The sequence below is a fragment of the Bos indicus x Bos taurus genome, chromosome 13, assembly GCF_003369695.1.
Source record: "Bos indicus x Bos taurus breed Angus x Brahman F1 hybrid chromosome 13, Bos_hybrid_MaternalHap_v2.0, whole genome shotgun sequence".
In the NCBI taxonomy this organism is placed as follows: domain Eukaryota; kingdom Metazoa; phylum Chordata; class Mammalia; order Artiodactyla; family Bovidae; genus Bos; species Bos indicus x Bos taurus.
Window position 1 is genome coordinate 52,024,986 of NC_040088.1, and position 16,936 is coordinate 52,041,921.

The window sequence follows — 16,936 nt, forward strand, 5'->3', positions numbered from 1 at the left end:
TGCTCAGAATCGCCCAATTGAAAAGATTACTTTGTGTAAGATCATATCCTTATGATCATGTCTTGTGACATTTCTAGTGTTACACGTACTCAGCATTTCCAAACTGCTTAGTGAGTCATTTTCTGGCTTAGATTAAATGAATCATGATGATTCCCCAAAAGGGCAACATTAATCAGATTTATTTTGTAATTAGATTCTTATCATTAATCATATCCATACCATAGTTCATTGAATACCATCAGCAAGTTAGAGATCCATTAGCTACAGTAAAAATAACCTTCCACCCACTTCTAAATGAGCCTCAAGAATTCCTGTGCAGTGTATTGTGGTAAAACAGAGAGAGAATTGCTCTCAAGGAAAATCAGAGCCTGTCTATAGGAGCATCTGTCTTCCTAGCTGCTAGAGGCCATAGAACTGTTTCTGAAAGATTCTGTCCAAAGTATTTCTGAGTCCAAGCAGCCAGCAGAGCCTGTGTTGACTGGGTGGAGATGAACATTCTATTTCTGCTTTTTTTTTGGTGGTGGATTGACACAAAAGTTGAATTTGTCAAGGAAAAAATGATCTATTCCAGGCTATGAAATACTACAGGGAAACACCCTTGTCCATACGCTGTCTACTAAACACTAACAACTGGTTAGGAAAGATTTTACCTTTCAGGCTAGTTGAGGGCTTTTTGAAGCTTTTCCTACAGAGAGGTTACAAATGTTCACTGACCTACTTTCTACTAAACTGAGTTGCTCTGAAAGCATGTTATGGTATTTTATGTTGGCCTAGGTTTCTCTTTCTCCTTATTATTACATTTCCAATACTAGTCATTCTATGAACCACATACTTTTCTATACAATCACTACTGAACTATAAAAATTTTAGGGAAGTCAAAAGTCATAGAAGAAATTTCTATTTGAGCTCTTAGAAGACTTTTAAAGTTACCTCAAGACTAAAATGGGTATTCTTAACAGTGCCTTCCAAAACTGTGAAATAAAAATAGAGATTTGACAAATTCAAAATGTTACTTTGGTCAAAAAGAAAACAGCAAACACAGACAAAATATGAGAAAGTATGAGAGAGAAACCTCTAATGTTTACACTTATTTTGGAATCAGGTGTCATCAAGTACTCGTTTTACTTTCCCAAATATTGAACAGTCTAAAAGTATGTTTTTCTGTTCTCATTATTCCCATGGCCAAGCAGATGCCTCCAAGGTGCCAGGAGGATTATAGGCCTTTTTTCTTTTTTTAACTTTATAGAAGAAAAAAAACACTTCACAGATGAGGTAACCTAAGGCAAACCTTTGCCTTCTGTGTCTTGGTTTCTCTATCATTAAAATTACTAGGCAAATTCTAAACTCAGTTTTTCTCCGATCCAGAGTATCAATGATAAGAACTGAATAGAGAGTAGTCCCTTGACACAGAAAATGGGGTTTTCTGCTTTCTGTCTTCCAGAGATGGTCTCAAAGGTCCCACAAATAACAGAGCTAGACTTCGAGAGCAGCCAGTTGGCAAATCCTATGTAATATTTGCCTTAATTTTCCTTCATTAACTTATAAGTTCTGGTTTACAAGCTATGCATAATAGAAAGCCAAAAGGAAAAACAAAAGAAAATTTGGTTTCAGATTTTTTTTCCTTTTGCCCATTTTTCCCACCAAGAAGCAGGATAATTAACTTTCGTCCACCTTAGTTCACATTTCTCCTCCGTTTAAACTAATTTTTTTAAGTGGCATTATGCAGCTACTTACCACTTCTTTGCTTCCATAATTGTTTCTCAAGAAATCAAAAAGTAGGCCCATTTCACAATTCACTACTTTAGAAAGCATTGAGCAATGGTTCTTCTGAAATAGTTCCTGTTGATGTTTTATGCAGATTGGTCAAGCTCCAGCAGAGACGGTATAGTTGTGTGAGGTCCCTTGCTTGACTGCCTGACAAGACCTTGACCACACTCTGCCAAGCTGATCTCTGTACCAGGACCTGCTTCTCCTTCCCAGGGGATCGTCCTCCACTGAGGAGTCCAGCCTGAAGCTACTCAGAGCTGCCCCCAATTCACATCCCTCTCCCGAGAGCCCTCTGCTATTTAACTGGGAAGACTTTAGCATATCTATAATATTATACTATTTCAACAAAAAGGATTTCCCACTATTTCTAGTCCTCTCTTAAATCTCTGCCTCTCCATGACTCTGAAAGAAAATCGAAGTCTGCATCTAAATTCCACAAGTTTCTATTATTTGCCGAATTACTCATCCTTGGCTTCCTTTCAGTTCTCTCCAAGTTCATGGAATCATGATGAAATCCAGAATTGAACATGGCTCTCTGTAATGAAGCCCAGAATAATGTGATAAAAGTTGTATTTCAAGACACTAGATAGAGCTTTACCCATTTCAAATAATACATGTGCTTTACAGTTTTTCAGGAGGATGGAAAATAGACATAAAAACAAATCATGGAGGATTATTTTATACTCAAAGATTTCAATAGTAAATATTCATAAAATCACAGACTGAAGATCAAATTCAGAGTGGCTGTAGTGCCTTTTCCCATGACATGAGCTCTTGTCCATGTAAACAGTGTCATTCCATTTCAGGTAACTACTTTTCCTGACAAGTTTTCACATGTCTGATTGAATGCTACCACCTGGCCATTAACTCAACTTTGAAATACATCTTGCTCCTTAAAGAACATTTTTTAAACCTTGACTAAGTTCTTTTTCTCTCCCTCAAAGACAATCATCTAGTTGCATTTAACTACATTCCACTTGGGAATTTTGCATATATTTTGATAATATATTCAGTTGGTTCCCCTATGACTATGGACTTCAAGGAGATCCAACCAGTCCATTCTGAAGGAGATCAGCCCTGGGATTTCTTTGGAAGGAATGATGCTAAAGCTGAAACTCCAGTACTTTGGCCACCTCATGCGAAGAGTTGACTCATTGGAAAAGACTCTGATGCTGGGAGGGATTGGGGGCAGGAGAAGGGGACGACAGAGGATGAGATGGCTGGATGGCATCACTGACTCGATGGATGTGAGTCTGAGTGAACTCCGGGAGTTGGTGATGGACAGGGAGGCCTGGCGTGCTGCGATTCATGGGGTCTCAAAGAATCGGACACGACTGAGCAACTGATCTGATCTGATGATTATGGAAAAGTGTTTAATATCATTATCTTCTTATGGTTTTGTCACCAAGTGTCTTCCCATTGAAGAATCAGTGATATTTTGATCTAATGCAGTGAGGTGATACGCAGAGCTCTACTGACATAGATTTGTGCCCAGTTACAAGCATTTCTATTCCACTGTTCATGGTAGAAGTCCCTTATCTATGTATAAACTTCGCTGTTACAGCCAAGTTTCTCACTAGCAGCACTTTAGCATTTGGGGTGGAGTCATTCTTGTGGTGGGAGGGCAGGGGGCCTGCAGTATCCATCTACCCCCACCATGCCAGTGGCACACCCCAACATGACAGCAAAAAAAAAAAAAAAATGCCTTCAGATATTTCCAGATGTCAATCAGAAGGCAAAATTGTCTCCTATTTATAATCATGGAATTAAAGGAGTCATTTTATAAGAAAGAAAATTCTGGATTGTTTCAAAATAGGATTTACCTCTTGTGAAGGTCTACCTGTTTCCTCATACCTGTGCTTACTTGGTAACTAGGGTGAAAGTAACCTTCAGGAAACTGAGTTAAATAGTGACTTATCAAAATGATTGTTGATTTTAATTTCTGTGTAAATTGCATGAATCTTCCTCACATTTTTGTGTGATCGTTTACATTGCTTCCGATTATTATTTATGTTGCTTCTGGTTGTTCCCTGCCCTGAACAGCTCACTCCGCAGTAACGGGAAGCTGTGTCAATGACGGCGTGCACATCATCAGGGGTTACAGCTTGTCTTCCACGCCTTTAGCGACCCTGTGTGGGGAGGACAGCCTGTCCCCTCTCACCACCTCTGGTCCAGTGCTGCTTAACTTCTACTCAAACGCACACACCACGGACTTGGGATTCAAGTTTTCCTATAGGATAACTTGTGAGTGACTGTAATGATGTAGTTTGGAATTTTCTTTTCTTTCTTGAGCAATTTCCACAGGAGATTTAATTGTGATTCATACATGACCAACTTGAAGATTCAGAGACTTTAAGGGAAAAAGTTATTAATTAGATACATGGTCTAAAAATACTTAGGTATTTTCCTTTTTAAAATGGGGAGGCCCTTTTTCATAAACTTTGACAGAACTACTCTTTGAAAACCAAATGGAAGATAGAGATTCAGTTTTGATCATTTTTATTTAGAATGACTAGCCACCTTTAGTTGTTTGTATGTAGCATAAAGTAACTTGTTTGACTTTAACTCTGGTGAAAGGCAATGCTTTATAAATTAAGAAAAAATGTAAGGGATGTTTTTATAGTCTCCTGGAAGAAAAGAGTTTTTTTTTTCTTTTTTCTTTTTTTTTTTTAGCAATATGTAAAAAGCACAAGTAAACAAAAAGGTTGATGTATTCAACTATGTGATAATTTGCAACTTCTCTATATCAAAGGCAAGATGAGAAGTCACATATTGGACAAAGATCTTTGTAGCTACCAAGATCTTTTCAGATTTTGGTAGACAGCTTGATCAATGTTTGTTTGAAAATCATAAGACTCCACTTCCCTGTTTTGAATGGTCTGTTCCTCTCCTGCAATAAACTTCATTGGTTTGCTAACAGCAAATTTTTCCCCCATGTCATCCCAACTCCAATAATGACATGGGCCAGAAAAAGATCTTGCAGAATGTTTGTTTGATCTTTACTTGACGAAACCCATTGCTAAAGGTAGAAAGTCAAATCATTTTCTTTAAAAAAAAAATTATTGTTTCCATCCACAGAGGAGACTGAAAATGTTTATTTACTCATGAAGAAGGCCTTCACAATGTGTCCACATTAGCTGCCACCCAAGTCCTGACTCCATTTGTAATGTATGATTTTGTGTGGCTCTGGGGTTCTGTTGGCACAAACAGAATAGAGCCATGAACATTCCTTCCCCCAGCTGTCTGCTGAGTAAGGATAAGGGGTGGTTTGTTTTATTCTTTTGCTTCAGCTAGTGTTATGGAGAGTTTCCTCCCTGCTTTATATTCTTTTAGTCTTCAATCCCTCATTTTCCTAAAACACTGTGTAAAGGGTTCATGTTATCTATTCTGAGAGTCTCCTTTAAAGAGGGTTATTGATATTGAAATTTCAGATCCTGACAATGGACAAATTTAGGAGTTATTTAGGCATAGTTTTCAGAGACCATATAATTGTGTACAAGATGAAATAGAATAATGGCTACACAAATCTAACATTTAACTCACTGCAGGTGTACCAAGAGGTCTCAGCACGTGAATTCTTATGGGCATAGAGGATAGCTTTCTCTGCAAGGTGGACTCAGCTAAGACAAATAAACAAACAGACAAATAAATAAATAACCTTTATAACCTTAAATGGGAGCCACTATTTGGTTATCATTTCTAACAGAAGTAAATGGAACGCATCCGTTGACAATATATCATCAGAGTATAGTAACCTTACTATAATTTTAGAATCACAATATATAATAAATATAAACCTTTCTTGCTGCAGTGAGAATAGGGCACTTTCCATCACTGGGTAATACAAGTTCATCCTTCTTACATGCGAGGTCAAACAAATAAAAATTCTATGTTTTTTTACAATGGAATTTCATTCCATTTTTACAGCTGTTGTTTTATTGCCTAGTAGGAATAACTAAGGGTTGTGGGCTATTAATTGCTGGCCTCAGGGCAAGGGATAGGCCTTGTTTCTTCAGTAAAACTTGTGTAAATATGGTCCTTACCAGTCTCAGGACTAGCTAGAAATACACAGGACCCAAGAGTTATGCATGTGAGCCCAAAAAAGGAAACTTAGCTCCATTATTCCAAAAGTGATTTCTGGAACATCACCTTGTAATACTCTATCATGGACATAGGAGACTCCAATCTATATTATTTAAGATGTTTAGATCACAGTCCTTCCTGGGTTCATAAGCCCACGATGCGCCTTGCATTCAGCACACCTTTTCTAAACTTCCAGCCATCACTGTCATCTCTTTGCATCTGTCACTTCAGTGTAAAAGAAGGACGGTTCTATTCCAACACACGGAACATTCTCTCTCATTACCTTCACACTGGCCATTATTTTGGGCTCAGATTTATTCCATTCCAAGAGGTGCCTTGAAACATTCTTCCCTGCTTCTTACTGTTTCTTCCCTCCATGGCAGTGGGAAAGCATGAATTATTTGTAAACCCAATAAAGGGAGGTTTATATTGCTCTGAGACAAATGATTGTCTTCTCTCTTGGTGGTAACATAGTAAAGAATGTCTGACAATGACTTTCCTCTGCTTCGAGTCATAATCATTCTCTGCATATCCCCCACTTCTATCCCAGCCTGCGGTGGTGTGTTCAATCTCTCCACTGGAGTCATCAAAAGTCCTTTGTATACCTACTCCAACTACCCTGACGACGTGCACTGTCTTTACACCATCACTGTCAGAAGCAACAGAGTCATCCAGCTCAAGTACGTAAGACGCATTACTTTCTTGAGAAAACTGTTTCAGCTCTGTTTACAGAAAAGATATTCCTTTAATGATGCAGACTACTGATGCTCATCAGAGGTACGTATGAGAATCTGGAGGAAGAGAAAGCGAGTCTGTGGTGTGGTCCTGGTAGCCTAGGACATGGCCTCCCTACCCTCCACACAAGCCAGTGGTCATGCAGGGAAAAACAGGCACTCCACCAGCTCAAACAATTGTTGGAGTTTTCCAACAGTTTTAAAGGAGTTTATACAATGGGGTGTAATGTTATAAGCCTATCTCAAAGGGTGTGGGGAGGGCAAGAGAAAGCAATTTTCATTTTGGAGACATATAATACATGAAGAACTTTAATGACCACTTGCACCATTCTCTTATTTAGTTCTTCATACAATCATATGAGGTATATATTATTAATCTCACTGTACTGAAGAGAAAACTGAAGCTCAGGAGTATCACATAACTTTTCCAAAGTGATACACTATTACATGAAAAGTCAAAAAAATCCTTATCAGATTTCCTCCCCAAAACATGTCCTTTATCCTTCCATATGCTCTCTCAAAAGGTAAATTTTCTAACTACTTAAGAAATTCATTTTATTCCTGTTTCAGAATATTTCTAAACTGGTGCTCAACAAGGTATCTTATATCATCAGTAAATTCTCCCCTGATCCTGCCTACTTCCAACAAGACTGATTAAAGGAAAGTAACCTGCAGTTCTCCAAGTGATAAAGTTCACAATTGTTGTCATCCAAGATAATATATTTCTAACTCCTGTGTTTCAGTGATATATAGCATGTGGTGGAAAACTCCGAAAGTTGCTGTAGTTTATGGCAATATAGAATTTGTTATAGACGCTTAATGGGCTAGGACTCCTCCTACCTCTGTCCCTCCTATATGACTGTGATCACATTCTCTCCCCCAAGTCATAAACTCTCTGCAGTTTACCTCCAGAGACTCACATATCAAATGGGTCCTTGGACTGTAAGATGGGTCTTATCAGGGGAGGGGCTACAGGCTGGATCCTGAAGAACACTGCAGCTCCCACCAGAGACTGTTTAAGGACGCCATGGCCCAAAGCCAAAAATCCTCTAAGTCCTCAGAACAAAAGCTTAAACAACAACTGCCGGATGGCCAGGAGCAAGAGGTCTGTGAAGGGATCACCTGCTAAGAATGGAAGCTTAAGGGATAGTTCTTGTCATTTGCCATCATGGCCCAATATTTGATTCTCACATGTGTAGGATTATAGCATATGCTATAATATATATATAGGCCCTGGGGCTCACCATAGTCAAAGGTCAGAGCAGTATGTCTGGAAAACTATTTATTGTATTCTTTCTAAGAAACTATATTCTGTGAAACAGATACTTTCTTAGGTACCGCAGAAGTTGTAGACTGTAGTAAAACAGATTTTTCAAGGCTCTCAAAATAGGCCAGCTTCATGAGGTTTTCTGGGTTAATGGGTTTTTCCAGATACTTTCTGTGCTGTCATGGGAAAATGATACAAACCCGAAAAAGCTTTGAATCCCTCCTGGAAATTCAGGTTTTTATCTTTGTTCATGGATTCATGTTGTGGAAAATAAATGTATTGTCTATAGAAAATAAGAATGAAAAAAGTATTTTTGGAAGTTATCTAGTAATTGTTTTGCCCTCTTCTATTACAGGAACATTAAATGTTGCACATGGTTAAAGAAAATTAAGAAACTTTTCATCTTGATCTTTATCATCAGTTTGAAAACATTCATCCAACCAAAACATATTGTATCATTTTAACATACTGTATCATTTTTTCTTAATCCTCTCTAATCATGAGATATTTAAACAAGTATTCCATATTATATGCTATTTATTACAGAGGCTTTGCCAACAAAGGTCCATCTAGTCAAGGCTATAGTTTTTCCTGTAGACATGTATGGATGTGAGAGTTGGACTATAAAGAAAACTGAATGCTGAAGAATTGATGCTTTTGAGCTGTGGTGCTGGGGAAGACTCTTGACAGTCCCTTGGACTGCAAGGAGATCAAACCAGTCTATCCTAGATGAAGTCAGTCCTGAATATTCATTGGAAGGACTGATGCTGAAGCTGAAACTCCAGTACTTTGGCCACCTGATGCAAAGGACTGGCTCATCTGAAAAGACCCTGATGCTGGGAAAGATTGAAGGCAGGAGGAGAAGGGGATAACAGAGTAGGAGATGGTTAGATGGCATCACCAACTCAATGGACATGAATTTGAGTAAACTCCTGGAGTTGGTGATGGACAGGGAGGCCTGGCATGCTGCAGTCCATGGAATCGCAAAGAGTTGGACACAACTGAGTAACTGAACTGAACTGAACAGAGGCTAGCAAAAACACACAAAACAACCCACCAGATAACAAAAACATCTGAGACAGAAGAAGAACCTATCAAAATAATGACATGATATCAAATAACTTAAATAGATTTTTTAAAAAAGCTATAATAAACCCACCATAATTCTGAAGAAAATCTAGGAGAATATATACCTAAATAGTTGGTTCACTTTGCTGTACATCAGAAACTAACACAACATTGTAAATCAACTATACTTCAATAAAAAAAGAAAAGAAATACTATGTTAAGCAATAAAAAGAAAAGTCAGGGATGTATCTGTCAGGATAGGTTATAAGTGGTAACAAACAACTCCAAAGCACAGTAGCTTAACTCAGCAAGTTTCTTTCTCACTTGTATGAGTGTGTCCAGAGTGGTCTAGCAAGGAATCACCTCCTAACATGGTCACTCAGCCACCCAGGTTGATGGAAACTCATTTTACATTTGCTTCCATGATCATCACTGCAGTGGAAGGCAATGTGCAAATTGAGTAGTAGTTCTTAGAACTTCTTCCAAAAGGAATATGCATGACAACTGTTTACATTTCTGGGGCCAAAATATCTCTTAGGGCCACGTCAGACCTCTAGTGTTTGTCACAAAAAGACAATCCTAATAAATGTCAGGAAGGTCTAGAGCTGGGATGACTGGTAACATGCCCATGATGACTACAGTGATCTGAAATGTGAATTACTGCTTACCTCAGTAAAGTGACATGCAAGAGAATTTAATTCATTCTTTTGTACCATTGGTTTCTTATATTTTTTTTCTGAGGAATAACTTATTTCATATTCCTGGTTTTCAAAATCACAGAAATAATAATCTTTTGTTGGGTCTGTTCTTTTCCTTTTCTTTCTTTCTTTCTTTCTTTTTTTTTTTTAGCATCTTCTTTATGCCAGGTCTTCCTGGGTGGCTCAGACGGTAAAGCGTCTGTCTACAATGTGGGAGACCTGGGTTCGATCCCTGGGTCGGGAAGATCCCCTGGAGAAGGAAATGGCAATCCACTCCAGTACTATTGCCTGGAAAATCCCATGGACAGAGGAGCCTGGTAGGCTACAGTCCATGGGGTCGCAAAGAGTTGGACACAACTGAGTGACTTCACTTACTTATCCCAGGTACCCTAGTTTGGTTTTAGTTATATATAGCTTCATTTAACCTTAGAATAAAGTCTGTTTTAAAAGAAATAGAGTGTAAGAATGAAAATGAAGCTCTGCTTCTCAAACCAGCATTTTCCCACCCTGTTATATTAGCATCCTTCCCATAAATAAAGAATAGGATAATAGTACCACTTGATGTCACAAAAGTAACAAGGGAGCAGAGTAAATACCATATTTTTAATGAGACTGGGAAACTAAAGTGTTGCTCAAATGATAAATGAGTATCAGTTCAGCTTGTCAAAGCTTAATGTCAAAGAGACTTACTATGTCCTTGACTATAAAATCCTGGAAATCCAGAGCTGTGTCTTACTCATCTGTGTATTCCAAAAGCTTATCATCAGTTCAGTTCAGTCCAGTCACTCAATTGTGTCCAACTCTTTGCAGTCCCATGGACTGCAGCATGCCAGGCCTCGCTGTCCATCACCAACTCCAGGAGTTTACTCAGACTCATGTCCACTGAGTTGGTGATACCATCCAACCATCTCATCCTCTGTTGTCCCCTTCTCCTCCCGCCTTCAATCTTTCCCACATCAGGGTCTTTTCAAATGAGTCAGTTCTTCGCATCAGGTGAACAAAATATTGGAGTTTCAGCTTCAGCCTCAGTCCTTTCAATGAATATTCAGGATTGATTTCCTTGAGGATGGACTGGTTGGATTTCCTTGCAGCCCGAGGAACTGTCAAGAGTCTTCTCCCACACCACAGTTCAAAAGCATCAATTCTTCGGCACTCAACTTTATAGTCCAACTCTCACATCCATACATGACTACTGGAAAAGCCATAGCTTTGACTAGATGGACATTTATTGTCAAAGTAATATCTCTGCCTTTTAATATGCTGTCTAGGTTGATCATAACTTTACTTCCAAGGAGCAAGCGTCTTTTAATTTCATGGGTGCAGTCACCATCTGCAGTGATTTTGGAGCCCCAAAACATAAAGTCTTTCACTGTTTCCACTGTTTCCCCATCTATTTGCCATATTCTAGTCTCTCAAAAAATTTCCTCTAAACTTTTGAACTGATCAGTAAAATAGTATATTATTTCTAATGTTTCCTAGCAAGTGAATCGTGGATGCTTGTTAACCTTTGTCCTATCTTTTTTTAAAAAAATAAGAGCTAAAGCTATAATTTAATGGAAGTACAGAGAACATCGCTATTAACCAGGTTCATTTCACAGGTTCAATGATTTTGATGTGGTTCCCTCGGCTTCCTGCTCTGAAGACTACTTGGCAGTTTACGATGGTTCTAACATCAGCGATCCCCTTCTCGGCCAATTCTGTGGCTCCAACCTTCCACCAAATATTAGGAGCAGCAATAATAGTATGTTCCTGGTGTTCAAGACAGATTCAATTCAAACAGCAAGAGGTTGGAGGATAACTTTCCGGCAGACATTGGGTAAGAATTTTGGACCTGTAAATCTGTTTTTTATAACTGTTACTGTTCTGCTTTAATTTTTTTTCACCTGCCTAAAGTTGCTCTTCATTTAAGTTTAGAGGAATATGTCACATAAAATTTTGGTATTAAAAATTACATATAAGGTACGTTGAGTGAAAAAAAATGACTCAACAAATGTGTTTCTCTACTATTTAAAGATGAAGTCTGTTTACAGCAGTATCTCAAATGAGACTTGAGTCTCATTATCACCCATGAAAATAGTGGGAGTTGAGCCTGTAGGTAGCAAGGGCCAGATAAAAAAAAAAAAAGGCCTTGTGGCCTGCGTTGACTTTATCCTTAAAATGGTGAGGAACCTGGGAGAATTTTAAGTAATGCATGTCTAGACTCTGCTTCTAGAAGCTTCATAGTGGTAGCAGGGTAGAGAAAGGCTTGGTGCTATGTGCTTAACCGTTCAGTTGTGTCCAACTCTTTGCAACCCCATGAACTGTAGCCCACAAGGCTTCTCTGTCCATGGGATTCTCCAGGCAAGAATACTGGAGTGGGTAGCCTATCCCTCCTCAGGGGTTCTTCCCAACTCAGGGATTGAACCCAGGTCTCCCACATTGCAGGTGGATTCTTTACCATGTGAGCCACCAGGGAAGCCCAAGAATACTGGAGAGGGTAGCTTATCCCTTCTCCAAGGAGACTTCCTGACCCAGGAATCGAACCAGGGTCTCCTGCATTGCAGGCAGATTCTTTACCAACTGAGCTATCCAGGAAACTGAGAAAGACTCCGAGGACTCATTAACCTCTAAAGGAAGAAGCTCATTACAGAATTCTAGATGAGGAAGGTTGAAAGCTCAAACTAACACAGGGTGAATAGAAACAGAAGGAAAGGTGAAAAATTTCAGAGATACTCAGAAGGTAGAATACTCTGGAAGTACAGTGTTGGGAAGTTGATGCTTATTAATGAGGACATGAGTTGAGAATGACTTTTTGTGGGTAGCTCGCTGATTAGTAGGGGCTTCCCTAGTGGCTCAAAGGGCAAAGAATCTGCCTACAATGTCGAAGACCCAGGTTTGATCCCTGGGTTGAGAAGATCCCCTGGAGAAGGAAATGACAATCCACTCCAGTATTGTTGCTTGGAGAATTCCATGGACAGAGGAGCCTGGCAGGCTACAGTCCGTGGGGTTGCAAAGAGTTAGACATGATTAAGCGACGAACACTTTCACTTTCTTTCACTAGTTAGTGGTGCCTTAGGAGGCTGAGGTTTAGGGAAGAAATATTATATTTGGTTTGGATCATTTTGGGTTGGAAGACCTATGAGATATCTAAATGGAGAAATACAGGACGAAATTGAAGCTTGAGAAGCAATTTGGGCACAAGGTAGTAATCAGGGAGCCCTTTAAAGGTAAAAGAGAAATCCAGATGAGAGGCTCAATCAAAAATAGCACCCCTGTAATAGCACTGCTTCTGAGAAATAATTATCTGTAAATATGAGCTTAGAACTTTTTTTAAAAAGCTTTTTATTTTGTATTGAAAGGGTTAGTTGCTCAGTCATATCCAACTCTTTGTGACTCCATCAGTTTCCTCTGTCCATGGGATTTTCCAGGCAAGAATACTGGAGTGGTTTGCCATTCCCTTCTCTAGGGGATCTTCCTTACCCAGGGTTTTAACCAAGGTCTCCTGCATTGCAGGCAGATTCTTTACTATCTGAGCCACTGGGGAAACCCTATTTTGTACTGTGGCATAGCCAATTAACAATGTGGTGATAATTTCAGGTGAACAGTGAAGGGACTCAGCCATACATATACATGTATCCATTCTCTCCCAAACTTCCCTCCCATTCCAGGCTGCCACATAACATTGAGCAGAGTTCCCTGAAATATACAGTAGGTCCTTGTTGGTTATCCATTTTAGCTTAGAAGTTTAAGTTTATTAAAATATAAAGTAGCTAACCAGTTCTCTGTTTATCTGTACTTGTAGCATCAGTGGCACAGTCTAAGGTCATTTATATCTGATTCTGGGAAGTGTTCTCATTCTTCACTTTGAAGATAGAAGTGATCAATGTTCTAAAAACAAAAAGCTCACAAAACAAATCACTTACTGTGACTACTCAGAGAGACCTGGGGCGTTTTCTATAATAAGAATTGTACCTCAGTGTTCAAACTCTTTCTTTCTGTTTACCCCATGTTGTGCCAAACCTTCTTCATGCCTCTGATAGCAATCAGAGCTTACCTTCACCTTCTTTACATTTGGTATGTGATTTTTGTCATGCATTTCTCGAGGGAAGCAATTAGACGTTTGTGTTTTGAAGTCTTCCCAATAAAACGCAGACATTGTGACAAATGGAATCAGAAAATCAGAAACCCTACTTAGCTGTATCAACAATAACTTGAAAGCAAGTCTTATGGGTAGACAGGGAGCATTCATTTCCTTAATAGAATTGCCTAAGTGAAATGGCATACAAAACACGGAAGGCTATTTTGGGAAAAAAAAAAAAAAAACTTTCCTTTCCTTTGGAGCTTTTTTGCACAAAAGAACTCATCTATCCATACCTTTAGCACAGACTTTAGAATCAAATGACATGTAATTGCATAGCTCATTCTGCTGCTGCTACTGCTAAGTTGCTTCAGTCGTGTCTGACTCTGTGTGACCCCATAGACGGCAGCCCACTAGGCTCCTCTGTCCCTGGGATTCTCCAGGCAAGAACACTGGAGTGGGTTGCCATTTCCTTCTCCAATGCATGAAAGTGAAAAGTGAAAGTGAAGTCGCTCAGTCGTGCCCGACTCTTAGCGACCCCATGGATTGGAGCCTACCAGGCTCCTCGGTCCATGGGATTTTCCAGGCAAGAGTACTGGAGTGGGGTGCCATTGCCTTCTCCGTAGCTCATTCTACCCGCTTTCAAATTGTTTTTCTTTTTCCTAATATATTCTCACATGATCATTGAAGTCCTCTTAAAGCACTCTATATGGTTGTCACCTGCGTGAAGCTTAGTCAGTGTTCCCTAACCTCATGAATTATGATGTTTTTTCTCAGCCACAAAAAGACATTTTGGGACTTTATGTGATTTTACTGAACTGAAGTAGTGCAGAGGGAAAAATCATGCACTGTCAAAGCCCCTGCTGCTAAGTCACTTCAGTCGTGTCCAACTCTGTGCGACCCCATAAACGGCAGCCCACCAGGCTCCCCCGTCCCTGGGATTCTCCAGGCAAGAACACTGGAGTAGGTTGCCATTTCCTTCTCCAATGCATGAAAGTGAAAAGTGACAGTGAAATCACTCAGTCGTGTCTGACCCTCAGCGACCCCATGGACTGCAGCCTTCCAGGCTCCTCCATCCATGGGATTTTCCAGGCAAGAGTACTGAAGTGGGGTGCCATTGCCTTTTCCATCAAAGCCCCTGCGTACCCATAAACACTGGACACTTTCAGTCAATAACTGTTTTCCTCTGGTCACAGAGAGAAGGTTTACACGCAGAGAGCAGAAATGTGGTTTCATTGCTTACCAGCCATGTGCTACCCCTGCATGCCCATCACCTCTTCCTTTTTAAAAAATATTTATTTGGCTGCACTGGGGCTTAGTTGTGGCACATGGGATCTTTAGTTGTAGCATGCAGGATCTAGTTCCCTGACCAAGGATCGAACATGCACCCTCTGCATTGGTAGAACAGAATCTTAGCCTCTGGACCACCAGGGAAGTTCCCCTCTCACCTCTTCTTCATGTATAAATGCCATCAGCCACTTGGGAATATTTAAAGAATAATTTTAAGTATGTTTAGTGGTTTTTTATTTTTTTTTTTAAATTTTATTTTATTTTTAAACTTTACATAATTGTATTAGTTTTGCCAAATATCAAAATGAATCCGCCACAGGCATACATGTGTTCCCCATCCTGAACCCTCCTCCCTCCTCCCTCCCCACACCATCCCTCTGGGTCGTCCCAGTGCACCAGCCCCAAGCATCCAGTATCGCGCGTCGAACCTGGACTGGCAACTCGTTTCTTACATGATATTCTACATGTTTCAATGTCACTCTCCCAAATCTTCCCACCCTCTCCCTCTCCCACAGAGTCCATAAGACTGTTCTATACATCAGTGTCTCTTTTGCTGTCTCGTACACCAGGTTATTGTTACCATCTTTCTAAATTCCATATATATGCGATAGTATACTGTATTTCTGTTTTTCCTTCTGGCTTACTTCACTCTGTAAAATAGGCTCCAGTTTCATCCACCTCATTAGAACTGATTCAAATGTATTCTTTTTAATGGCTGAGTAATACTCCATTGTGTATATGTACCACAGCTTTCTTATCCATTCATCTGCTGATGGACATCTAGGTTGCTTCCATGTCCTGGCTATTATAAACAGTGCTGCGATGAACATTGGTGTACACGTGTCTCTTTCCCTTCTGGTTTCCTCAGTGTGTATGCCCAGCAGTGGGATTGCTGGGTCATAAGGCAGTTCTATTTCCAGTTTTTTAAGGAATCTCCACACTGTTCTCCATAGTGGCTGTACTAGTTTGCATTCCCACCAACAGTGTAAGAGGGTTCCCTTTTCTCCACACCCTCTCCAGCACTTATTATTTGTAGACTTTTGAATCGCGGCCATTCTGACTGGTGTGAAATGGTATCTCATAGTGGTTTTGATTTGCATTTCTCTGATAATGAGTGATGTTGAGCATCTTTTCATGTGTTTGTTAGCCATCTGTATGTCTTCTTTGGAGAAATGTCTATTTAGTTCTTTGGCCCATTTTTTGATTGGGTCATTTATTTTTCTGGAGTTGAGCTGTAGGAGTTGCTTGTATATTTTTGAGATTAGTTGTTTGTCAGTTGCTTCATTTGCTATTATTTTCTCCCATTCTGAAGGCTGTCTTTTCACCTTGCTAATAGTTTCCTTTGATGTGCAGAAGCTTTTAAGGTTAATTAGGTCCCATTTGTTTATTTTTGCTTTTATTTCCAATATTCTGGGAGGTGGGTCATAGAGGATCCTGCTGTGATGTATGTCAGAGAGTGTTTTGCCTATGTTCTCCTCTAGGAGTTTTATAGTTTCTGGTCTTACGTTTAGATCTTTAATCCATTTTGAGTTTATTTTTGTGTATGGTGTTAGAAAGTGGTCTAGTTTCATTCTTTTACACGTGGTTGACCAGATTTCCCAGCACCACTTGTTAAAGAGATTGTCTTTAATCCATTGTATATTCTTGCCTCCTTTGTCAAAGATAAGGTGTCCATATGTGCGTGGATTTATCTCTGGGCTTTCTATTTTGTTCCATTGATCTATATATCTGTCTTTGTGCCAGTACCATACTGTCTTGATAACTGGCTTTGTAGTAGAGCCTGAAGTCAGGTAGGTTGATTCCTCCAGTTCCATTCTTCTTTCTCAAGATCGCTTTGGCTATTCGAGGTTTTTTGTTTTTCCATACAAATTGTGAAATTATTTGTTCCAGCTCTGTGAAGAATACTGTTGGTAGCTTGATAGGGATTGCGTTGAATCTATAAATTGCTTTGGGTAGTATACTCATTTTCACT

The 16,936-nt window shown here is 39.6% G+C and overlaps 1 protein-coding gene and 1 non-coding gene across 2 annotated transcripts in view; one reads left to right on the plus strand and one right to left on the minus strand.

Annotated features, from left to right (window-relative positions):
• CUBN (cubilin) overlaps positions 1–16,936 on the plus strand; it is a 264,785-nt gene that overhangs the window by 201,410 nt on the left and 46,439 nt on the right. The window contains exons 57-59 of the mRNA XM_027559850.1: positions 3,811–4,011; positions 6,401–6,530; positions 11,216–11,433. Of these exons, the coding sequence (XP_027415651.1) occupies positions 3,811–4,011; positions 6,401–6,530; positions 11,216–11,433 (549 nt within the window). The remainder of the gene's footprint in view (positions 1–3,810; positions 4,012–6,400; positions 6,531–11,215; positions 11,434–16,936) is intronic.
• TRNAC-GCA lies at positions 12,120–12,191 on the minus strand. The gene has a single exon. It is a non-coding gene; the product is annotated as a tRNA-Cys (tRNA).